The sequence below is a fragment of the Brienomyrus brachyistius genome, chromosome 16 (assembly GCF_023856365.1).
Source record: "Brienomyrus brachyistius isolate T26 chromosome 16, BBRACH_0.4, whole genome shotgun sequence".
In the NCBI taxonomy this organism is placed as follows: Eukaryota; Metazoa; Chordata; class Actinopteri; order Osteoglossiformes; family Mormyridae; genus Brienomyrus; species Brienomyrus brachyistius.
Window position 1 is genome coordinate 18,932,266 of NC_064548.1, and position 26,891 is coordinate 18,959,156.

General features: G+C 41.0%; 1 protein-coding gene across 7 annotated transcripts in view; it reads left to right on the forward strand.

Annotated features, from left to right (window-relative positions):
* Positions 1–26,891, forward strand: part of LOC125709692 (fibroblast growth factor 14-like) — a 108,644-nt gene that overhangs the window by 67,519 nt on the left and 14,234 nt on the right. For 4 of the 7 annotated variants that reach the window (XM_048978372.1, XM_048978376.1, XM_048978375.1 and 1 more), the window contains exons 2-3: positions 16,718–16,828; positions 18,102–18,205. In XM_048978372.1, coding sequence (XP_048834329.1) covers positions 16,718–16,828; positions 18,102–18,205 — 215 coding nt within the window. Of the gene's footprint in view, positions 1–1,724; positions 4,130–16,717; positions 16,829–18,101; positions 18,206–26,891 lie in introns of those variants that run through there. The other 3 variants (XM_048978373.1, XM_048978377.1, XM_048978374.1) reach the window with 3 other exon arrangements.

Genomic DNA, 26,891 nt, shown 5'->3' on the forward strand with positions numbered 1-26,891 from the left:
TTATCCCACACAGGGTGACATACATTTATATAATAAAAGAATACATGTACTTTCAAAATCTGAATAGGTGCTGAATCCAGTTGAATAACTTAAGCCATTAGTAAAATCCTGAGTGAAGTTCAAAGTGGGGGAATAACATACTGTACTTTTCTTTTTCTTCTTCATTGTACCTTGTAATACCATCAATGTGGCCAAATACTTTGATGTCAGTTCTAAAAATTGTGGCAGTGTGCTCATTTTTATGGGACATGCATGTTTCCTAGGGGTGGCACTGTCTCCCTGATTAGCGTTATTGCCTCGCACCTCTGTGGTTAGGGACTTTTCATCCCACCTCCCTCCCGCGTGTGTGGGGTCTCTGTGTCACGTGGTCTTAGTCCCACAGTCAATTAGGCAATTGTGTGATGTGTGTGTGCACGAGACCTGCGATGCACTGGGATCCTGTCCAAGGTACACTTCAGCCTCGCGCTGTATGCTGCTTGAGATTAGCTCTAGAAACCCCCGCCCCCACCCCTTGGTGCCCAAGACCAGGATGAGCAATTATACGCCGCATACAGGTTTTCTTGGTGGTTTGTTGGAGCTGAATTTCCAATAAATGCTAATCAGCGCCGATAATGAACTTAACGGATAATAATCTTCCGTCATGATTCACTCCCATATTACCTTTATCGTTGGTTCTCAATATAATTTGAAACTGTCAAATTATATAGTACGTTGCAAAATACCTAAACCGTTGCTATTATTTAATGAGTCATATTTAGACCATAGTGTTTGTATCTTTTTAAACCTCGGGTATGGGATACATATTAATGAACCCAGACAAATCCCCTTAATGAGTTTCCTAGTTTGATGCTAAAAGAGAGACGGTCTACTTAAGACCATTGCGATACATGTAAATCCTTTTAATTTTGAATATTGTAATGTAGGCTATTGTATAGTCAAAGCGATCGATTTACGTTTACACGATATTATTTGATGAATATAGTTTTCAAATAACGGGGTTCAGTCATTTAACTGCATAAAAATTTCCATATGCTTTAACGTATTGCAGATTTTTTTAAAAGCAAGCGTGGCGATAATGATATGCATACATTGCGGGTATATGTCATGGATGACAGTGGCAACACCCGCGACATCAACAACCCAACTAAAGCCCTTCGGCTTTAGCTGTCACATAGTGACCGCTGTTTTAGGGGCTAGCGCCCGCTACAGACGGCACCTGTAAACGCCGGAGCCCGTATAGCGTCCCTCCCCTTTTCTCTTCTCCTTCCAACAGCCAACGACTACGGGGCGCCGAAAAAAAACCAATTTGCTGGTATTTTGGCCGATGAATAGTTTCATAAAAAACAAAGCAGAGTCATTTTTTGTGTGATACGTTTCAATATTATGTATGATGGGCAGTTGTGTCAGTTGTTAGTCTGTTTGTTTGAATGGAAATAGAAAATAAATAAATAACAAATACAGGCAAATCGTTAAAGTTAAAGATAGTGCAAAAATAGGATATTGTCAGTATAAGTTTATATCACAGACTCAACGTTTTGTCTACATTAAACGTATTTTTACAATTGATATTTAATGTCTATTGTCAGTGACGGAAAATAGGAAAAACTTGAATCCTAGTCCAAACAGTGTCAGGTATGACATGTTCCGCAAATCGAATATGTCTGAAAATGTATTTCCCTGAACCCGACGCCTGTTTCGCTCCGCGCCGCGGACAGGGAGGGACGCGCTGCATTGCGGCCGCAGACGGCAGGTGGCTCCCGTGAGTTTTTCCTTTGCGCCTCGGATTTGTTGGGCCTCCGGCACATAGCAATTCGTCTGTACGCGAAACATCGCAGGCGATGTCGCCTTATTGAACTGTAAACGGACGGATCACCCACCCCTTCCTTATTTCACTGCTTTCGACACACACACACACGGGTCTAGTTATTATAGAGCAGTGCCAGATACTGGTTTAGATCCACATTTGATTGCTATATCATTTATATTTTACCTGCTTTAATTGGATTGACCCCTAATTTAGACGTCAAAGGTAAAAAGCGTCGAAATGGCCTGGAATGTTGCACGGGGCTTCAGCAAAGGGTGGGCGCTGACCGCTGTACTGAATATAACGCTCAGGCATGTGATTCAGTAAATGATCCACCAGAGTATGAACATTTTCGGTTTGTTTTCCCTTTCACCCCCCTCCCTCCTGCTTTGAGAACATAATAACAGTAATTCTAAAACCCTGCTCCATTTAGAATTTTATTTAGGATATTGCATGTTACACTTAATACAATTCTGTGTATTTACTAATAAAGCTTGGTAAACAAAAGCATGTAGTACTTCATAAAGAGAGAGAGAGAGAGAGAGAGAGAGAGATATTAGGGTTAGTGGCAGAATTAATGACAGTCTGTTAGCTGGATTTTATGAGAAACCTTCCTGACAGCATGTAGTGGCTGTTTTAATGAGCCGCTTGCATCTTTAACAGCAGAATTAAACATATCCTGCGCCCCCGTTTCCATGTCCGTGTTTGAGCGGGGGCGTCAGTCCTTGTACAGCCGAAGTGTCCTGGAGAAGTGTGCAATTTACTACAGGCTCACAGCAAACAGCCAAACAGCAGAGTGATTTCCTTGGACTCCCCGAAGGATGGGCTTTTTCCTCCTCCGAGGTAGATGGTAAAAAGAGGTAGAAGTTGACCTGACTTGTTGATGTTCAGCGTGCGTTAATTTATCGATGGAAACCAAACGCCGGTGCTTCTTTAACGTTGCGCGAAATGAGCCGGGAATTGAATGCAAAATTGTGACCATGCTCTGACAACTATGTTTGCTGTAGCTGCCGCCTTTCCCGTTTTGCAGAATATATTGCGATTATTTCAGTGATGGCTGGTAGGAGACTGCGATTCGCACACTGTTGTTGAATAATATTGCTAGGGATTTCTTTAACTTTATTTATTCGTGCGGTGCTGTCATAGGGCAGACGTCATCTCCTCAAGACCTGGGGCAGCTTTAGTTTTTTCCCCCACCAATTGTACGATTCATATTTTTATACTGGAAACGAGGATCAATGACAACGCTGTCGGTCCGGACAAAGTGGAATATAATCGGAATATATTTCGAATTAACAGCAGGTTAATTTTGTAGAAGTTTTTGGTTGGTAAATATGAGCGTCTATTGGAAAGTTATTATTAAAATCGCTAGTGCTAGTCGATCGTACTAACCACTCCTCAGAATGATGGACAGCGTCAAGGTAAATGGAAATCCTTTTGTCAGCGTTAAGGAAAGTCTCCGATTGCCTTTAAAGCAGACGATTGTGGAAACTGAAACATCGCAATAGCAAATCCATACCTGGGAGACGACCCGTCGTCCTTCAAGGCAGAAACACACACGAAGATCTTCTGTTTTTTATATTTTGTTTTAGTGCCTGATTACTGTCTCAGGCGGTGGCCATTTCTGTTCATCGTCCAAAAAAAGAAAGAAAATATAGCGGAAAAAGTAAAGAAGTACATTTTTTACGTGAACTAGACTGTGTGGTTACCTGACGTGTCTGTGGGAGTCGGTGCTTTTTATTAAACGTTATAAGCTGCGAATGAAAGCAACGTGCAGATACGGAATGGACACTTGTCTGCAATCTGCATTTTTTTGAAGTTTGAGCGACGCTTGTTGACACGGGATGATTTTGCCTGTTAAAAAATCGATAATAAAAAAAAAGGCTGTAATATCCTGAATACCATAGACTGCATTTGTGTGCACGGATGTTTAAACGATGAAAACACGCCGCTTGGCAGCTCCTTTAAACTGTAGGCTGTGGACTTCGCCGAGAAATATAAATTTGTGTTTTTCGTAGATCAAGGGGCTTTCCGTGCGGGGCTATGGGACGCTAGTGCACGGGTCCGAGTACAGACGAGGCTGGGTGTGTGTACGCTGCTGTCTGCTTTCAACAGTTCAGTGTTTTTGAGACATGGCAGCAGCTATCGCCAGCGGTTTAATCCGGCAAAAGAGACAAGCTCGGGAGCAGAATATTAACCGGCCCTCCACCCATAGGAGGAGGAAAAGCCCCAGTAAAAACAAGGGTCTCTGCAACGGGAACCTAGTCGACATCTTCTCCAAAGTGAGAATCTTCGGCCTCAGGAAGAGAAGACTACGGAGACAAGGTGTGGAAATCACGTACTTCACAATAATTACAATATATCACACACTTTTAACTACAAACCGAGCGGTTTTCGTGTTCAAGTCGCCAAAATCACACGTTAATAATTCATTAAATAAAGTAGAGCATTTGGCTATAATGGTCTCTATTCTCAATATAATGCGTATTCATTTACAGTCTCCAATTTCCAGAAACGTGGTCAAATGAGTTGAGTCAAATAACGACTACTGGATTTTATAACTGTGAATTTGAATCATGCGAAGCTTATGCAAATAATGTTAGAGATAGTAATCTTACTAGGTTTAATGAGGATGCTGCTTAGCAGAATATGGGTTAGTTAGTTGGTACCCGCGAGGTTCGCCCTGTTGCGTCTGTTATTGAAGTTAACTGACCTTGTGGTTTTTTCAGAGGTGTAACTGTCGAGTCTCTACGGTTGAATCCAGAAGATCTGAACCTTTATCCGCTTTTAACAGAGAAAGCGAAAGATTTTGTGTCTTGAATGAATTGCATTGCTTTCGAAGAGTGTTTACCTTTCTTTAAAAATAATAGATTAGTCAGTTCAGTCGTCCATCCGTTCATGCATTCATGTTCCAAACCGCTTTTGGTCACAACATCTCTGTCACTTATTTTCGATGACTTAGTGTCCTTTTCTGGAAAAGTCTATGCGTGACATGCGTTACAGGTAAACGTCAACCAATAATTTATTTATTTATTCATTCATTGATTATATATATATATATATATATATATATATATATATATATATATATATATATATATATATATATATATATATATATATCTGTGTGTGTTTGTTTGTCCAGGCACGTTGTGATGATTGCTCAGCATCTGTCACTGGTATTCAATGGCACATTGAAACTAACATTTATCGATTAATGAAAATCTCAGCTATTATAAAAGCATGTCCAGTGACTCGTGAATGCAGTTAACCCACCTTCAGCAGGTTTCCAACTTGTTGCAGGGTGTATGCTACTGTTTGAACATCTGTAATCAGGAAAACACACCTTAGCATATTCACCATATGATGATGTTGTTGTTATTATTATTATTATTATTATTATTTCTACTACTATTGAATTGGTTGTTTTGCAGGCAGTAACCACACAGTATCAAAGAGGATCAGCAGGAAGTATATTAATAATTAACTTGCCTTTATAATAATAAAACAACAGACTGACAATAATTTGCACACCAATAATAATTCAGTGCATAACAGTGGTGAGAACTGTGCTGCTGTCTTACACATTTGTTTATAGTTAAATTTGACCTTTTGAAGGTTTCTAGTGCATATTGCAGTGAAAACATCTATGTACAAAAAGTGACGTAGAACATCTTTGCGTTAATCACTATGCATGGTGACCAACAAAAACGAAACACAATGTAATACAGTTTTTTAATGACTGCATTACATATTATGATTATATTAGGATATTAAGGACTTTCCCGTGTGATGCATTGTGTCAGTATTACTGTAAGATGATGGGTCTATTAGTGATTTAAGGAAAAACTAGATTAGAGAAAAACTTGGGAACATTTTATTGCGATTCGCATTCTTTTTTATCTCAGTGTGTTCATGTGTTTTGAAAAAAATCGGGCAATATAAAAAGCAAATCGTTTTTTTTTTTTTTTTTTTTGCCCACGGCAGGAAATGTCGTTGGAAAACTGTTCATGCCTGTCTAGTCAATAAATAGGTGGACCGTTAAAAGAGTAAGAGCAAAGCACGTTTCCAAAGAATGCACATGTTAGGTAAAACAGAAGCCTGTCAAGAGGACATGGAGTCATTATTTACCTCTGGAAAACGTTGACATGCTTATGTGTGTCAGCTGGTTCAACAGAGCCACTGGGCCGTCTAGAATTAGATTTGCAGTGATTATGGCTCGAGGGGTACTGCTGACACATTGGTCCTTATCTCCTATGACCTTGTTTCAAAGAGACAATGAAAATATTTGGTAGAGTATATAGAAATATGGATTATTTGTCCTGGTTTCACAGATGATTGTGGGCTAATCATGCCACAAGGCAAACTAATAGAAGAACACTGGCTTTAGTTTGTGGCTCCCCTGGGGGTTAATACCCTATCATTGTTTTTTTTTATCCTCCTGAGATTCAGAAAATCTTCGGCTAGCGAAAGATCTATTGTTCTAAAAGCTTCTTATGTGCTTTTGTCAGTTTTAACGTACGAAAAGTAATAGGCTGTACGGAAGAATTTTTTTCTGTGTGAGTCCCCAGAAGGTGACTTGTTTTTTGTTATCTGAAAGGAATGTGGTATGACAGTAATTATTGTTAGGGATTCATGCCGATATAGAAAGAGAACATCTTTTGATGGAAGTCACTGTGACCCCCAAGGGCACATTGTCCCTGATTAGGCAGCTTTACCGTAACTTTACCTATTTGCCTCTGTTTCTGAAGGACTCATGACATGCGATCCAATCAGCCTTTGTTAGAAATGTATCACTGGCGTTATTGTCAAAAAATGAACACAGCGCATTGATATCATTCCCACTTCAATGGCCGTGCAACCCTTGTTTTCAGACTTCAGAAGTGGAGGAAACAGTTAAGCGTTTTATCCGCTATTGCACTGTGATTGTTCATAATCCAACATGGTATTTCCATTATTTTGTGGAAGGCGAGGTTGCGCTCTGTGTCTCTGACAGCACTTGCTGACTGTTCTCGCCGAGAGTGTTCATCAGAGAGCTACACACATTAAAGGTGTATACCTCGCTCTCTAGCTCAACAGAATGAAGAAGATCATTGGTTGGAATCGGTGCTTAAATCTGTCACGACTACAAAATGAAAATGACTGAGGACCCCCCCCCCCCCCTTTAAAGACTGCCAAGGATGAACTTGTCTTACGGAACAATGTCTTTCTCTGATACAGCCCCTAGTGTGGCCCATTTCAGCAAATCCCACCAGCCTTATTAATAACCTTTCAGTAAAGGAGCCCGGCGTTTTTTAATCACATCTCCAGCTCCATGAGTTTCGAGGCAGTCCTCAGACCACATGATCAGGCTTCTTGCTGTGTTCCATTTGATATTCAGCCATTCCCTTGAATTAACTGTTTCTGAAGGACAAATAAGAGGACGTCCAATGACCCGGGTTTCCAAGAAAATTCAGATGACCGGCAGTGTTGCCTGGTGAGAGGGAGACTGGTCCGAGGAAATTATGAAGCCTCTGAGTCTATAACCTATTGTTTTCCAATGACTCAGAACATCTAGGTTTAAAAGGATGGTGACAGATATTGAAGGGCGGACTTTGTAAGGTACCGTCTTTAGGCCCAAGCCGAGGCACATAGTAGACGTGCCCTTTCAGTTCACCTGGTCGTCGTCCATATGCACAGTTCAATTTCATGGAATATGTATGTGCTCACTCCAGTTTCCCCCGACAGTCCAAAAACATGCTGAGGCTAATTGGACTTGCTAAATTGCCCTTAGGTGTGTATGTGTGAGTGAATGGTGTGTGAGTGTGCCCTGCGATGGGCTGGCCCCCCATCCCATTCCCTCCCTTGTGCCCATTGCTTCTGGGATAGGCTCCGGACCCCCCGCAACCCAGTAGGATAAGCGGTTTGGAAAATGGATGGATGGATGTTTGTGCTCACCTCTGCATGTCTTCCCAGAGGTGGCTGCAGGTATGATGGGAATCTTGGAAGACTGCTATAGAAAAACTTCGAAAAACCATTAGCGGAAAATTACTACAAGCTAACAGGCATTTAAATGTCATGTTCGGTTCATTATTAGAATGGTACCACTGATCGTCGCTTGTCACATTTTTTTGTAATCAGTCTTGATTCAGTCCTATAAGCATTTATTTCCTGTTTTAATTTGACCAAGTTTCATTTCTGTATTATATAAGCAACATTTCTTTGTTATTTCACTGTGGTGTTTACTCAGACGACATTTTTAAATGGTGAATACATTAAACCAGGACTTCCACCACCCTCCTATAGGAGAACATTTAGGAAAATTGGATCCATCAGATCCACTAAGTATCTTTTACACTTGTGCACTATATGAAGTATGAACATTTGCTGTTTTCTTATTCTCTTGTCTGCAAAACCAATCCATAGAAAACTGGTTTTAACACATGGAAAGCTATAAAAAGTTATAAAGCTATTTAAAAAAATCGATGCAGAGGTAGCAGAATGATTTGCATCTGTGTGGTAGAACAAGTGCAAATTTTATTTAACTATTTTTAAGATTATTTTCAGATTAGCAAATGATTAGTGGCATGCCATGCTGGCCCTAAGGTTTCCAGAATCGCTTGTAAAAATTAAAAAGCATTTCTGAATTGAACTATATGGCGTTTATATTTCTGTAAAGGGGATTACCCCAGAGTACTTTACATTAAAATTGTAAAATGATAGATGCAGTAGCTGAGTTCTGTGACTGAGTACTGCCAGACACAGTATGGTAATGTGGAATGAATGGGAATAACCTCCGAAGGCTGGAAAAGCCCCTTCTCACATTCCACAAGCATGGAAAGTGGGTCAGACACATGTTACCTTGACGCCTGCCGCTGGCACATGCAGCGCAGCACGACCCGTCCGCCTGACGGTTTGGAAAGGTTTCCCCCCGAAGCAGATCCCTTCGCCTGGAAAAGAGACGGGGAAAAGAGGACCACATTTATTATTAAGGATGGACCTTTCCTGTGTGCAGGGATAGCAGACGTGTCATGGTGAACCCTGGCATCAGTGGAACCTGTACATGGGCTCTGTCCTCTTTAAGATGACAACCGAGCTTTAGTTTGATCGTCAGCTCATGTTAATGTACTGTTCATTTACAATATGTTTAGAATATATAAGATAACGCACAGTTTCTCTGTTCTGACATGCTATGAGATGAAATATATAAAATACACATTTTATAATGTATATTATAATTAGGATATTCATAGTCAAAATGCATACATGAAATTATTATAAAATTGTTTACAAAACAACATGATTTGCATTTATATGAAAATACAAACTATGGCAAACCAGTCAGTCTCTAAGAAAAGTGTGGTTAAACATTAGCATGAAATAAATGCATATCATTTGGCTCTGTGATTAAACAGTTTTGTTGCAAGTATTGCTTTAGTACGTTTAGGTCTGGAACAGCATAAAAAACAGTTCTGGCCTCAGTGGAGATTTGCGATTGCGGTCAGACATAAATTTTTAAATTCAATCACAGCTCTGATCAGCACAACCAGATGCAGCATCCATATTTCTCTTGTTATTATTGTTATTATTATCATTATTATTTTGCTGCAGATTATCTCACAAGCTAAGAACAAAGCATGTATGTTGAGCATGTAACTTTCTAGAGTACACCTCAGTCCTTTTCAAGAAGTTGAATCCCCAACTAAGGGAGAGTTGCCTAAAGACGCAAGAGAACTGGAAAGCTGTTTTAGATGCAGAGTGCCCTCTTCATTTAATTGGTGACTTGACTGTGGTACCCGTGCTAAACAGTCACCCCACGGCTGTTATAATCACTCTGCTCCCGAGATAAGTGTTCCACATCCACGTTTCTGCACCTACCTCTAGACCTGCCAGTTTCTCCATAATGACAGCCAACACAACGAACGCCTTGAATTACGCATCATACTTTCCTTTAGCGTCAGGCTAGACGGTGACCACTCCCGCGTGAGTCTGAGCCAAAGGTAGCCATTACAGATGACTGACACTGCCCATAGGCAGTGAGCAATAGTATGAGAAAATTGATTTTGTGTAAAATTGAACCTCAGGGAGCATTCAATCTTAATATACAGCTGTTAATGAAAGTGCTCTTCTGAGGGATGATGTCTCGACTTACGCTGGTCCAGAGAGAAGCAAACAGAGCAGCATTTCCCAGATACGCGTCTGTATCGGGGCTAGATTACATTTTCTGTGTGTCATTTTTGTGCAGCCACAAAACTGACCTCTTTAAAATTGCATAAACGTTTAATAACCCCCCCCCCCCCCCCCCCCCCGATGCTGCTTGCTAGCTATTGCCTTTGTGCGCACATGCGGGTCACATGGAGCACGCCATTTACGTGAGGAGGGTAGATTTTCTCGTGTCAAAATAATTGTAATTTTATGCTCAAAATTCAATTGAAGGAATGTTACGTGACTGACCAAAACTGCACGTATGGTTCTTTCTGGTTACTTGTCTATTTTAAATAGCCTTTTCTTTAGTCTTCCTCTTTACTTATACACCTACTGTGTCGCACGTTTCCCAAAAGCTCCTGTTAGAGGCTCATATAGTTGGAACCATTGAGATGCACATTTCCAACTATGTAAGTTAACCCTTTTACTACTGTATGCTTCTGGGAAACGTACCTGTTTGAAACAGATCACTCTGCACTGCGCTGTGACAGTGGCTGTGCAGGTTACAGTTTATGGCTTTGCATAACACTGTTGCATAATTTTCAAACAAAATACCTTCAAAGACACCAAAAACAAAACAACAAAAAAAAAAATCAACATAGATATAACACCAGCACCGTATCATACGTGTTAGCAGAAGTATTTAAATATTATGCGTCATTGTTCACTTATGATTCGTTTTTAAACTACAGTGATGTATCGCCAACATATTGCATTATTCTTTGTTATTTAAGACTTTGTACTTAACGTATACGGAACTTTGGTGCCATGTCTTACTGATTAGCAACTTGATCAACATGGTATCATACAGACAAACCAGTGTGCTTGGTATTCTTCGTAATACATCATTATTGGTGGAATGGATTAAATTATTGTAAACAGAATATGTCAGTTAATTGGGCAGATTTTTATTAACTATTACCTTAGGTCAATGCAGATGTATCCAGTTTTTTTGTGGGTAAATAAATGTTCAAATAAAGGGAGCACAAGCAATTAGTACACTCGTTTGTTTTCATATTTTGCTGTTAAATACTAATTGAATCAGAAATAATGTAGGCGGATAAGATTTATTTTATGGGGAATTTTTCCATTTCACTCATTCTTTGACTAAGTCATCAGCACATTGCCAAATGTGTTCAGTTTAAAGGCGTTTGGATTGGGTAATTCATTTAATCAACAACTCTAACAAAACTAATTAAGAGCGCAGTTTGGAACAAAAGCCAATATTCACAGCCTGGCACTAGGACCAAGATTGCAAAGCTCTAGTGTAGGATGCGTGCTGTTGAACAATATTTAGCTTTTGTTACAGTGTTTCCCTTCTGTATGAAATGTTTAGTGTGCATTGTTTAATTGTAACTAAAATGAACTAAATAGAATGCATTTATGTGCACTATTTTGACAGATCTCCTTGAATAATACAAAATTATCATTTGTTATTTGCATTTACAATGTTGATTAGCTAGTACTGACTGTCGGGTTGGAATGAGATTACCTACCACTGCTTCAGAGGGTCATCTTCATCACTGACATAAGTACGTTTTCAGCTTAGATGAAATGCAATCTGTGTTTTTCACCCCCTTTGCCTTTTTCTCAAAGTAACACATTCAGATGCTCCTGAGTGGGAACTTTGTAAACTGCCGATTACCCCCGTCTGGTGTTTTCCATTTGTGGCTGTTGTACATTCCGTATTAGGTGCGGTTTGCCTTCACACTGGTTGTCAGATGCATTTATGTCCCTGCCTCAGCCTCTCCCTCAGTCTGAAGGACATTCTTTGATGCTGCATTGAAAGGCAACAAGAAAACTTAGAGACCTGGTGAAGGGTGATTCATGACCAAGGGCACTTACTAACATTTTATGAGCTGTTGTTGGATCCTGTCCTCCCTGTGTTTGCTCTAGCCTTACAGCGTTCCCTGCAATTTCTCCTTCCTCTCTCAGACATACACAGACACATGTAGCTACTCTGACCACTTTCTCGGGCACCATTTGCGTCATTTCTTCACAGATAAAAACAGTGAGTAAATTCAGACATCAAATTAACTGCAGGCACTCATCTTATATTGTTTTGTAACAACTGAATTCAGTTTAATCTTTTTGTGTCAGTCCGGAGCACAAATACCACACTTTGCAGTATTTATCTTGTTGCTCTAAACCTATTGTATTGTAAACTAAGTGTACATATGGTGTGTTATAGTCAGTTACACAACAAATGATAAGAATCTGTGAAATGCCTGTTTTTTCCTGCCTAAGTAAATGGGAAATCAGCAAATGTTGTCTTATAAATGCATACACGTTAAATAGTCGAGATTCGTTCCGGATGCAATACTGTAAATGATTACCATAGCACAGCTGGATAATTTGGATCCAGAAAGTAAAAATCCAGACCAAGATTTTGTTTCAACCAACCAGTTGAGCATAAAGTGTCACAGTCACAGAGGACTCAACTGGTTGGTTGAAACCACATCTTGGCCTGGATTTTACCGTTTTGGACATGAACTATACATTTATGCTTTAGCATGATATGTGTCCAAGTCCAGCATAAGCCTTAATAATGAGTTTGAAGCTGAAGTGTCGAGCTTTTTAATCTTGGGTTGGCTCCTTTCAGGTCAAAACTGGGGTGTCGCTTGAAGTGAAACCTGCCTATTTGAAATACTGCGCTGTTGATAAATGGATTAGTATTTGTGGTATTTTTTGTAAAAAATGTAGGCAGTTAAGCTGATTGGATTTTGAAAATGATGGATATTGCTGATGGCATATTGCATATATTGTTTTTCAAACAGAATCATACAATATACTGTATTATTGATAAAATGACATGAACTGATTTGTTAAGGTATATACATACATATACATGAGCGGGTATACCTTCAACACAATGTCCCCACAATGTGATGAATACGCATTTTTTTTTCCTGGTCCCCATGAGGGAAAACTCAATTTAATATGAGTCTGTGACTGCAATGAAAAAACTGAAAATGCAAAAACTCTTCAATTTTGCTTGGTTACTCATGGTTATGGTTATGGGTAGGGGTTAAGGCTGTCATAGCTAGCGTTAGCATTTTTTCCCATTGAAATGAATGAGCGGTCCCCATAAAGATATGTTTACCCGACATGTGTGTGTGTGTGTTTTTGGGAGATTAAGGGAAAAACACCTCCCAGCCACCTCCATGCCAGTGGGCGGTTAGTCTGTTCTCAGTCAGGAAAAAAGCTTTGCTTGTCATCTTTGAAGCCTTGTTGCAGGATTCTCACTGGTCTTTTATGTGGGATGGCCGTCTTAAACATGAAAATCTGTCTGAATCAATAAAAAAGCTTTCAGCAGAATGACCTCGACTGGATCCAGCACCATAAAGTCAGGCACGGTTATCGCAATTTCGGTAAACACAGGGGAGACAGACGTACGGCCGCTCTGCTGCCGTGTACCGCGTCTCTGTTTTTCTTAGAACGGCAGCATCAGAACCATGCCGCCGATGGCCATCTTGTCCAGAACCCAGAATGTCTGCTGTGTCTCAGCTGTGGCAGAGATAACGACAAATGTCAGCGATGGGAAGGTGAGCTGGCAGACTGAAGGGCGTTGGCCTCTTAAAGGAGAGCTGAAAATATTGTTGTTACTGCTGTGATTGCACACATTCGGGGAATCAGAAACAGGAAGATCAGGGTACTATTAAGCACAATGAGGAACAATGCAAGATACCCAGTAGGAAACATTGTGATGTTCTTGTAAGCCAATGTCTTTTCTCTATGAGTATGTTCCATCATCATTATGACCTCAAGGCATTTGTGAAGAATAGTGAGCAATCTAGACTTTTAACAGTAAATACAAATAAAATGTTATTAGCTACGTACAGCCACCCTCAGTGAAATGTATAATTTAAATGCTTAACTTCTAGATTTTTTTGTAATGAGTAACAGTATCAAAAAGATAAAACGGTGCATTAAACATTTAACATTTACAGTGCATTTATATTCTGTATTGGTCAGTGTTGTATGTTCAGTCATGCCGACTCGATGCTGCTCTTATGTTTGGACGTTGCTGCGGCAACATGATGCAAACGTACTTGTGTTTTTTTCACAAGTCAGGGTGACATCCTCGGTGGAAACAGAGCTGTAAAAAAACCATTCTGCCACATTCGGGGGAAGTCTTTTACCTGGATTTGCCATGCCAGGCGTGTTATGAGGAACAGAGGACCGTGGTTCTTTATCATTCACTCAAAACCACAGGTCCTTATAAACACCAGGATGCCTCGATACACAGCCAGCTGATTCTGGCATAAATGACTTGGATGAGAGCTCCTGAGACTTTTATAACTTGTAATCTGTTTTACAAGCCATTGTTTAGACTGCTTCCACTGCTTTATGGCAGCAGAAAAAAATAGTTGCCCAATATAAGTGATGTTTAATAAATCTTTATCAATGTCATGCACATATTTGTCATGCTTGCCTTCCCATTAATAAGGGTCTCCATGCTGATGCAGCGATGCAAAGTAAATATACCGACAAATAAAAACACACATTCTTTGCAGTCTGTAAAAGCTCAGCTGCTGCATTCAAGATTTAAGATTGGGTTGATTGCTGATTGGGTGTTTTTAATCCGCCAAAGTGATGTTCAATTGCCCAATATGTGTTTTTGCATAATTTTAAAGGATAATCAAAGACAAACATGACCTCAAACCTTTTTTCTCACTCTCACTGTCTGTGTATGAAATTTGCATGTTCTTCCCATGTTGGTGTGTACTGCCATTATCCAAATAAGATTTGGTGTTTTTTTCTACTTTGATCTCTCTAATTGTATATCTGTGTGTGTGTGTGTGTGTGTGTGTGTGTCTGTGCGTGCGTGTGTTCCAGATATACCTTGTGGGGACCAAATATCACCACAACGTGATGAATCCACCCAGTGTCCTGGTCCCCATAAAGGGAAACTCAGTTTTCTAAAAATCCATGACTGCAATCCATCCATCCATCCATTTTCCAAACCGCTTATCCATGACTGCAATCAGAAAATTAAAAATTTTGTTTGGTTACTAATAGTCATGGTTAGGGCTGGGTAGGGGTTAAGGTTGTCATAGTTAGCATTAGCTTTTTTCCCTTAGAAATGAATGAGCGGTCCCCACAAAGATATAATTACAGGTGTGTGTGTGTGTGTGGATTATGTTACATTGTGGGGACCAAATGTTCTTCACAATGTAAAAAGAAATCTGTTTTTTTTTTTAACATTGTGAAGACCATTTTTCAAGTCCCCACAAAGATCTGTGAATAAAAACAAAAAACTAAAAATGCCAAAGGTCCCGTATTTAGTTTGGTTACTTAAGGTTAGAGCTCAGTAGGGGTTAAGGTTGTCATATCTGGATTAGATTTCCTCCCCCTTGAAAATGAATGGAGAGTCCCCTCAAAGATATTACAAATCTGTATGTTTGTGTATTACTGTAAATACTGCTGTATATATTATGTATATATTACATTGTGGGGACCAAATGTTCCCCAGTGTGATGATAACCTGTTCTTTTGCTGTTATGGAGACCAAATTTTCTTCAGTCTCCACAAGAGGAATGTCAGTTTTGTAAAAATCCATCCATCCATCCATCCATCCATCCATCCATTTTCCAAACCGCTTATCCTACTGGGTCGCGGGAGGTCCGGAGCCTATCCCGGAAGCAATGGGCATGAGGCAGGGAACAACCCAGGATGGGGGGCCAGCCCATCGCAGGGCACACTCACACACCATTCACTCACACATGCACTCCTATGGGCAATTTAGCAACTCCAATTAGCCTCAGCATGTTTTTGGACTGTGGGGGGAAACCGGAGTACCCGGAGGAAACCCCACAACGACATGGGAGAACATGCAAACTCCACACACATGTGACCCAGGCGGAGTCTTGAACCCGGGTGCCAGAGGTGTGAGACAACAGTGCTAACCACTGCACCACCATGTCGCCTTTGTAAAAATCAGTGAATACAATAAAAAAAAAAGAAAAATACTAGGAATCTTGTATTTAGTTTGGTTACATATGGTTAAGGTTATGGCTGGGTAGGGGTTAATGTAATCATCTTTGGGATTAGAGTTTTCCCCATCATCATGAATGGAGAGTCCCCACATAGATATAATTACAAAACTGTGTGTGTGTGTGTGAGCGTGTGTGTGTGTGTGTGTGTGTGTGTGTGTGAGCGCTCGTGCGCCTGTCCCCTCTGTGATGGACTGGAACGTGCATCTATCTCCTGTTCCCTTTGCTTCCTAGGATAGTCTCTAGGCTAATAATGACCCGTCTTTAGATAATTGGTTGTGGAAAATGGGTGGATTGAAGATGAACATTTCCGATTATTTTCCCATGAACCTGAAGAGGGCACTGCTGAGCCCAAAGCGGGCAGAGTAGCTGCACACTTGATATACTTTGAAGTGGCACTGCATATAGGTTTGGTATGCTATTTGGTAATATTCCTTTAAATTCACTGTCTGGATGTATCTCGGGTGTGAAATATGCAAAAAGAATGGAAGTCAAATTTCTGAAGCTTTTACATTTACAATAAACTTTTAAACTACTAGTGTGCTCGTGTTAAATTGCGTCACTAATGAAGTTTGTTTCTTTTATTTATACAATATGCAAGTAGGTGAACATCCTTAAAAAACAAATTTTCCTTTTTTTGTAGGACTGTGATAGTTTCTTTCTGACCAGACTATGATCCCCTCTTACTCCATCCCCCACCCCCCCCCCACCCCCCCCCCCCTTTCTCTCTCAGATCCCCAGCTCAAGGGAATAGTGACTAGGTTATACTGCAGACAGGGATACTACTTGCAAATGAATCCAGATGGATCTCTGGACGGGACCAAGGATGACAGCACTAATTCTTGTGAGTTTGTGTTTTTTTCCCCACTTTCGGTTTGGACAATGTGGCACGACGTAAAAAAGAAATAAATAGAATTCTAGCACAGGATCATTGGGTTAATTGGGTCTTTAGTTGGCTGATTTGATTACGTGAGAGTCACCACACCATATGTTTTCTTCATGATCTAAATGAAAAGAAATACCGAGAGGCAGCATGTTTGATAAGACATGGAGAATTATTTTGCTGTACTATCATTTTAAACGAATGTTTTCTTTTTAGTATTTGGGACTGACTAGGGGAATTGCATCTGCATTTGGGGCTGATAAGCCCTGATCCAAATATAGTAAGCACACGTAGACCGTACAATTACAAATGATTTAACATGCAATTAGGAAAAAAAGAGCTGGCACGCTTTTAAATACCCCCTTCCTATTTGTTGGTAAGAGCAAGGCTATATTTAAATATTCCCGTATTGAATATTGAAGTTATGAGCGGCAAACACTGCACTGCAATGTGACAAACAAACCATAGATGGTAGAAAAGACTTCTAATTTTTTTTTATATCTATGCCACTACAAATCTTGTTTTTTTTTCTCCCACACGCCCACAATTCCTCAAGAAAGTGCGATAGCTTTGAGAGACAGGCAGCACTGCTAGGTGCCACCGTATGTGACAAGAGAACAGGTGCAGAGGAAGGAAAACCCTTTGAGACTGTGAGAATGGCACGTCATGCTGCTGTGTGGGCGGGGAAGCCTGTCATTAGCCAGAGCCGCTACACTTTCAAAGTGTTATGGGTGAGCTCGTTAATTTGATTTCGCTGCGCCGCGCAGACGAAAAGCCTGGCGCCCAGTGCCAGTCCTGCTCTCCGTTCAGTGGCCGCGGCGCGGTCGCCCCCCATCGCCCTGTCTGGTCACGGACTCGGGCGCTCGCCGTGATCGCAAGCCCTGTTCTTGCGACGTGGCTCGGGCACTGCGTGCACCACGGAGGGGGGGGGGTTACCCTGTCGTCAGGCTTAAATGAGCAGCGTGGACACACTTCACGTCGCTGCTAGGGCTGTAATTTCCTCACTGGAGCAAATAATTGTCGTTACGTAACGGGAAGCAAAGAGCACACTGCGGACCAAGGAAAGGTCCATTAAAGCTGCCAGCCAATCTTAGCGGAAAACATTACCTCGCGGTATTCGCCCGCATGCGTGAATTTTACATTGCCCTCACCGATTGCCCTGAAATATGCTTAAGTGTCTCTGAGACATGCAGTCAGTCTGTCTTTCTGACCATCACTTTGTGTCCTCCTATAGCTTTGTTCAACCTCATCCCTGTTGGCCTTCGAGTTGTCGCCATACAGTCTGTGAAGACAGGGTTATACATTGCCATGAATGGAGAAGGTCATCTCTACACGTCGGTGAGTTCCCCGTTGACGAAGGGCCTGAGGGTGTGGCTATCTGATCGGCTCGGTTTGGCTCTGCGCCAGGTTTATTTTGCATTCCATTACTCTACTTCCAAAGGAAATAAACTTTAACAAAATGTCACAAAATTCTTCATGTGTTCAGCCCCGGATTTTATTCTGTATGTGGGTTTATACATTTTATTGTTTTCATTATTTATTCGTGCTGGCTGTTTTAATTGAATTTTAATGCAATTCAAGGATGTACAGTACTTTGGGTGTATGCAAATGGCCATTGTGTAAATTTCCTCAGTTATTTGTTTCCCTAAGGTACCAAATACTACATCTGGAAGATGATTTTCTGTCATTGGTGTTATGTCATGTCTGGTTATGAGCACTTCACTGATATCTTAGATGTTATCTTAGATGATGTTAACATTGACATCTGGCTGTTGTGCATGCAGAGCACATGGCCTGCATGACATTTCTTGCGGTGCTTGCTTGAGTTTTCCTCTTAAACGTGCACATGGCTGTGGACTCCTGGGTCAGGGGCCTGCCTTTGGCTAGAGGACCCGCTGTGGGAAGAGCCGCTGTGGGAAGAGCCCCGTCCGAACGCTGTCCGTCTGGGTTAAGATTCACTCCCATTCTGGGGATTCATCGCCCATTTCTACAGCAGTCAGCCTTTCTGAAGATAAGGGGCAAGTCCTTGAATAAATAACCCAAATCAAACCGGCTTCCCGCTTATCAATGCCCGCGATCGGGGCCTCAATCTGGAACAGCTCGCCGGCGTTTTCAGAACAGACACGGGGGTGCCCGCTGAAAGGGCCGTCTCCCAGGGCAGCCGGCTGGGGCACGGTGCCGGGTCCTGGGGACACAAAGCGTCGACGGAGATGCAGAGAATTTGGCGGACTGTGGCAAGGACCAGGGTGGCAACTGTCCCCCCCCCCAAAAGGATCTTCAGAGCCTTTAGCATTCCTGCCACTGCAGCCCCCGGATTCTCTCTCCTCCATGAGACTAAATAATATTGTCTTAATGAACAGTGATGGACAAACGCATTCAGTCCTTTTCATTCCATGATGGTTGCGGTACAGATGCAGTTGAGTGCCTTTTAATAACTATTTTGAATCTGACATATTTTTAGCCAAATTGATTCAAAAATACATTTAAAGACTGGAAATGAATAGAAATATCGTTATATTTGTGCAGATATACAGCTGTCTCTGCAGATTGGTATAGTTTATATTATTCACTTTGCTGTGCATTGTTTTCAGCATGTGCCATTTGAATACAGCAGTATCCCACCTTGAATTCAACTGCTAATGCTGATCTACTTTCAGCTGAATTTAACAGCAGTTAAAACACGCCCAAAATGAAAATATAGCCTTTTAAGATCTAACCTGCAATTTCCGCAGCCGCCCCTCATTGTTCAGGACTGTAGGCAAACAGTACCATGTTTTTTTTTTTTTGCAAAGGCTGAATACAGCATTTTTTCTAGCTTGTCTGAGAGAAGGAGCCAGTTCGCAATTTTCACATGGCATGGAATTAGACTGCGACCCAAAGGCTAGGCAAAGAACTTGCTTGTGTGTTTCTTTTCTATTTTTTTCTTATTAAATTGCATTTCACCTATACTTGAAGACAGCAAAGAGTGCCCCCCCCACCCCCCCCCCCCTTCACTTTGGCCTATGCCGTTTCATTAAATCTCCCGGTACAATAAAAAAGAATTGGCATTTTATGCCCTGTTGGTTTTCTTGAAAGGTTTCCACTTCAGTTCACCTGATTGGCAGATGGACGGACTTCCTTTATCTCGTGCCCACCATTGTTGGTGCCGCTATTCACAATTGTCAAATTTTACTTATTGAAGACACGGAATGACCTGGTAAAATAGATGAAGGTCTTTGAGGGGTCTGCTCTCTTCGCTCTGTATGTTCCATGACTCGTGTTCACATGAAGGGTAAAAATTAGAAACGTGTATCGAAGGGATGCAGTTGGTTGGCCTCTGCCTCAGGTCATAAACGACAGGTTCAGTCTGATAAATCTGTAAATGAATCACATTACAAAAAGAAAAAAAGAAATCAAAATCTGAACTCTGTATTCAAGGCTCTACCTCTTTCCAAGTGTAGCTAAGATTGACACCGCGGGTCCTTTTGTCGAAACTATGCATGCCATATCATTGCAAACGTAAAGAAAATGCTACAGTAGATATACTGTCAGTGAAGAGAGTCTGTGCATCTATTTCAAAAAGAAGCAAATGCAAAAAATAATTTTAAATATATAATTATGAGTCTTCACATTTCTTCTTGTATTATTAGTTAAACAGATTCAGCCAATGAAACATCAAACTAAATTCAAAACATGGTGTGTTCTGCAATACAACCGCACAGCAGTGTTGTTTTTTGGGATATACGTACTGAACTTCTACTGCTACTTTTGATTGTCGTACCTTATCCGAAGCTCAGTACACTATTTTAGTAAATGTTTCTTAAAGCCTGGCAGAATTATAATGATCATGGTCAGGCAGAAATTTCTGACGTGCCTTGAAAGGGAATTTGAGCTGCTATGTCGCTCTTTGATTCTGTGGAACAAAGTGGCAGTTCGATAAGGCAGCGCGGTCAGATGCTCTGGACATGTTGCCGGTGCTTGTGGCTCTTCTGGTGGAAGGTTTTCACACCTTGAGAACTTCTTCCCTTTGACTGTACAATTCCTATTCAGGGCCTTAGATTTTAACACATTTTCTGGGTGAGTCATCTCAGTGAAATGTGTATTCTGTATATCCATCCATCCATCTTCCTGTGTGTGTGTGTGTGTGTGTGTGTGTGTGTGTGTGTGTGTATGTACATTATTACTGAAAGTGAAGTGCATATATTGTTATATGTACACTTAGTTTTATTTCATATTGCATTTAGAATAATCTGACTTGGCAGTGACTAAATTGCTCTCATTTTGTAGCCAGGAGTCTACAAATTCTTCATCTTTTGCAAAGTTCATAAATTCAATCCAGCCCATCTGAAGAGCATCGCTAGGCGCGGTGAGCAGCTCTTTAGGCTCTCAGAGGAAATGCATGTAAATCTATGTACGTAATCCTTCACCCGGTTAGCGCCGCCTCCCACGGAGATGGAGCCTGCATCAGTGCCAAGGGGCCAAGGAGCCTCTTAGCTTGCTCCGGGGATTAGAAGCCTTCCTGTGTAGTTTGTGTTATTCTGCAGGACATTGTGCCATTCCTGATTGTCAGTGAAACTAATTGCACAATCCCAAACATTCCAAAAGGCTCAAAGCTAATATATATCTGAACCCATGACCGTAACACTTACTGGGGATTTTATCTTCGTTAAAATTTAAAAATTGAAAGAACGGACCCCTTTCTTATTGCTGAGACGCTTAATCCAGTTCTCCTTAGCTCCCTTTGAAGGCTGTACCTCACCTATTCATTTTAAATTAAAATTATGAAAAACTGAAATTCAAATTTATCGCCCTTATGTCTTGCATAGTGAACATGAATTTCAATATGGAAATCAGTATTCAAAGAGAAGCGAGTGTTTTATAGCATATCATTTTAACATGATTTTCTGCCCATTAAAACCACAGCAAATCTTTCAAACATAAAACATTAAAAGAATGTACAATGGAGAATGGATACTGAATCCTGCGTGTGTGGTTTTTCTGATTTTATGGGTCAGGGGTGACTAATTAGCCAGCAAAACCATAGCATAAATAATATGTCAATAAATCTTCAAATTCACAATGTAAATTTCTAGACATACTGTAGTGTTATAGCAGTGAAGATTTGCCATTCTATATATTTTTTTTATGATTTGTTGAACTATAATTGTGAATTCTTATCAGATACAAACATATTTACTTGTTGATATGTTTTTAGATGTACATATCTAGGTCACCCATTACTGCAAGCTGCAAAATGGGACCTAAATTGTAGTTTTGAAGCCCTAGTTCTACCATTATGTGATTTTCAGGTATTCAGTTCTTAACACTCTTGGTTTTGGTAAAGGGAACGTTACTTCTGAAGTGTTCCATTCCTTTCCGTAATGTAGTGCAGGTGTCAGGAAGCTCTGTGATTATGGGCTGTGAACTGGAGGCCAGTTTTGTGCATTAATGAACAAAAAGGTTAAAGGTAACTATCAGGGCTAACCAGAGGCCACGCAGAGTAAAAATAGACATTTACCCTTAACTGAATTACCGCAGTTTAATCATCATCAGCACTTTGAGGCTTGTACGTAGGGTGCAGTTTAATATCGACACAATGCAATGTCTTTAAAAAGCTCCACCTTGTAGGTTAAAATGTAATCAATGGTCTTCCCGTCCTTTTAACTGTTTCTCTCATGGATACACACCATGCAGTGCTCAGTGACAGTGAAGAAGAAGCTCCTGTACACAGCGGAACAGATTCATCTGGACCTCTAGGTGGAAAGCCATGTTAACGTCTAAAATCAGTCACTTTGGATTTCGACTGTTTGTTGAATTTAATATACTGATTGTATGTGAATATGTTTACAAATATACCACATTCTGCCCAAAGATAGCAGCAGGCATTTGCCTCCCTCTGTATTTTCTAGTTTACACGCAGGGAATCCTTTTTTCACACAGTGTGCGCCAGTGTTTGTATAACCAGGTTTGTCTTCTGCCCAGAAGCCAGAGGTTTATTAGAGCAAGATATATATTGGAAGTCCTGCTGCATGAGGAACCCCTCTGATTGTATGGCTGGGGTCATGTTGATGATTATTCTTCATGTGTTCAAAGTGATGACCTGCTGAGATGTTTCTACAATGCACTTGGGAAAGAATCAGTCTGTCCGTCCATCCGTCCATCCATCCATCCAACATTCCATCCATCTTCTAACCAGCCAGTCAGGAAACTGGTGGCATTAGAATGAAGTTGTATAATAGAGTCTACTTCATAGGTATGTTTTGTGTCAGTCGAACTCTGCCAGTTTCCAGGTGAAGGAATTCACCGGAAAGTTTACGGCCATCATTTGTCAGTCCTAGGCTCTTAGGAAAAAAAGGGTAATAATTTGTACTGGTTCATTTCTGTTCATTGATGGCACATTTATGCTGTTTGTATCTTTGGGATGTTCCTCAGAGTCCGTTTCTGTACTGTAAAAGGCACAATCACAAGGGTGCAGCCCTTTTTGTCTGAGAGTGTACCTCACACACAGTTTGTATGTATGTTCCATTGCATGAGGATTGTTTCGTCTCAAACTAAGCATCCCTGAATGAATGGAACATGCAGCAGACCGTTAGGCTCCATGGAACGCGCTACTTGGACAATGCTGAGGTGTAATTTCACAGTTCTACTTGAGAAGAAAGTGCAGGGCTTACCCTTCCTAATTATTAGAATCCCAAAGTGGGGAAAGTTCAGGTACCCTGTCAGATGCCAATTAGCCTCTATTGGCCTGACTGGTTAGAATGTCATATATTTTCAGTAACTGCTTCTCCTTAATCCGTAATGATTTACTTGTCCTTGATCTCAGACATGGCAGTACCCACAATTATCGATTTCTTCTCTTGTGTTATATCTAAAAATGACATAAAATATATAAAAATGATATCATATAAAAATAAAACTAACCTCTAACTGATTTACTGGTTCAATGGTGATAGCGTTTAACCACAAAAATATACTAGTCTGCATGATCTCCGAGTATATTTGTCAATAAACATTTCAATATGTCATTAGGTATTTCAGTAGTTTTTTTCTTGTCTTATAAGTTTAGAGAGACGCAGAAGTTAAGCATCCGCTGTTTTGTTTACTTTAGCATGTCAGGTTTTAGACAGGAGTCTTTCTGTTCTTTTTTTGTACGTTGATGGAAGTTACTCTTGTTTTTATATGTGTGACCCAGCTTGAACTACTGCAGGAGACTGACGGCATCTATGTAAATGAGTTGCTCTGAACATTGTATCTTCCATTGTGTCTGCCTTTGTCCTACTCCAGTGCTGGCTCTGGAACATTTTAACATTACTGGTATTTATCTGACAGTAAAATGCAGTGTGACCAAACTTCACCGGAGTGATGTTCACAGCTGTATGTCACGTGGTTACTAAGCATAATTGTGGTACGATGGCACTGGACTTGGTACATGCCCAGATGTTCATGTGCAGTGTAGATTACAAGTTTTTTTCCACGCGGATTTGATGGATGGAATAAAAAATTAAAAGTGCAACATCACTGTCACATTTTTTTAAGTTAGATTTAGACTTAAAATATGTTAAAAACCTTGAAAGAAAAAAAGTGTTTATTCGCTTCCTTTTAAAGTATGTTTTCCATGAACTGTAGAATTCTCATTTAGGGAGGAAGGGGCCAAAAGAGAAGACATCAAGGCTCGCTCTTAGTCAAATTATCCTTGGAAGAATTTTATTCCCAACCTACAGTTCAGAATAATTTGCTACTGTTCAACCTGGGAGTACTTTAGTTGCCAGTGAAATCGCTTTCATCTCTGCTCAAATTGCAAATAGCAATCGCTGCAAAGCCTTTGGATCTGCTAGAGAATGTTTTTTGTTCCTTTACCCTACATTTTATCCTGCATTAACTGTTTGCTCCCTGATATTGTCGCTTTTTTGCATAATTACATAGCATTTATAGAGAAATTACTGTGGGACAGATCGCTGCATCCAAAATTGAAATGAAACATGTAGGAAATTCTTGGGTAATTATATTACGTAAAAAATACAGGAGGGTGTGGCTGTTTCTGAAAGGGATCAGATGGTTGGGAGAATTGTATCCGTTTTGGCTGTTTCCTTCCACTCTTTCACCACCATTAATGTCCTCAGACCCAGAAAGTTGTCCTCGTCTCAGTGCCCCAGCTATGTTTCAGATTTCTCATGCCAAAATGACTCCCCCATATCTTCATTACCCCTGATGCACCAGTGTCCTTCATAAAATACCTATTCCTCTCCCATCCCAGTCTTTTGTGGGTCTCACTATATTGACCGGAGAACATACAGCTAAGTGTTTAAAATTATAATGGAAGTTAGCAAGATCTTGTTTGATTTTGTGAGAATGACTGAAGCGAAACGAGTATTGAGTTATTTCATTCATCCTTCAGTCGGTTATCCTGTACTGGGGTGTGTTAACGGGGCACGTAGCCTTCTGTTAGAACCTATTTCCAGCCGCACAGGCAACAAGGCAGGCAAACATCCTGAGCTGGAAGCCAGCTCCTCACTTGGCACCCACTCACACTGTGGACAGTTTAGAGGTACGAGTGCACAGAAATTGCAAAACTGTCTTTGGACCGTAGGAGGAAGGCAGAGTACCTAGAGGAAACCCACATAACACAAGGAGAACATGCAAACACGGAGGATGGGTGGGATTTAAACCCGCAAACCTGGAGGTGTGAGGCAGTGGTGCTAACTATTGATCCACTATACCCCATCTCCCCAAAATTGCATTAATGGCACTAAAATGCAGAGGTGGAAAGTTCAGGTTCAGAAAGTACAAATCCAGACCAATATTTTGTTTCAACCAGCCAGCTGAGCATAAAGAATCACGTTCGCAGAGAACTCAATTGGCCGGTTGAAACTTAATCTTAGTCTGGATTTGTACTTATCCTTGGAAGAATTTTATTCCCAACCCACAGTTCAGAATAATTTGCTACTGTGGCAGTGGGCAGTGGTGGCCTGAGTGGGCAGTGGTGGCTTGATGGTTAGTGAAGTGCACTTGTAATTGAAAGATTGCAGGTTTGAATCCCCGACCAACAAGGCACCACTGAGGTACCCTGAGCGAGGTACCCAAGCACTGCTCCCCGGGCGCTGAATTAGCTGCCCCCTGCTATGTCACGAAAAGGCTCATATTGGTTAAATGCAGAGGATGCATTTCGTTGTTGTGTGCTGTGGTGTGTCAACAATGACCACTGATCACTAAATTCTACTTTCTGAACCGGAACTTTCCACCTCTGCTAAAATATGTGCAGGTAACCAGGGGATGCTAAAGCAGGGATTCCCAGCTCGGGCCTCCGGGGACCCCCAGACAGTCCACATTTCTGGTGTCTCTCTGATTCCTGCCAGGCAGTGAAAAATGTTCCTTCCCAGCTCCCAGCCTAGACAATCCACATAAAACGAGGATTGTGTGGGGTTCCCGGGGGTGGGGCTGGGAAACACTGTGTTAAAGGGAAGCGGTGTGGTACAGTACCCACTGCCACACACAGTACTGTCAGTGCATGTACAGCATCTCTTCAAAACTGGGTCTGAGGATCACAGAGGACCAGCGTGGCTTTTCTTTTTTTTCCTCAGATGAAATGAAACCACATCATCATATTTGCAGTGTTTGATCATTACAAGCAAGCATTGCTCACAGCGACCTTTCAGCTCCAGGACTCACTGAGTCATCTAGAGTCACCAAGTCTCTCGAATTGACTGAGTCTCTGATGCAGTTCACAGCAAAGATCCTGTGGGGAGCATTTTAAGATGAAAGAACTGTGTGGGGGGGTGAAAAAGAAAAATAGTACTGTAGCATGATACAGGAAACAAACAGGCCCTTTTTTCGTTCTGCCTTTTCCTGTTTTCACACACACAACAAGTACATGCCTCGTTTAACTGAGCTGTATGTCGCTAGTCACATTGATCAAAAAATGTGGCTGTTACGCAGTGATTTTGAGCAAACACTGAGAAGAAGACGATATGGAAACAATGCAATGAAAAGTAAAAAGGCTTAAAAAGAAAAAAAGGGTTATTTGGTCCAGTTAGTCACTTCTGAAAAT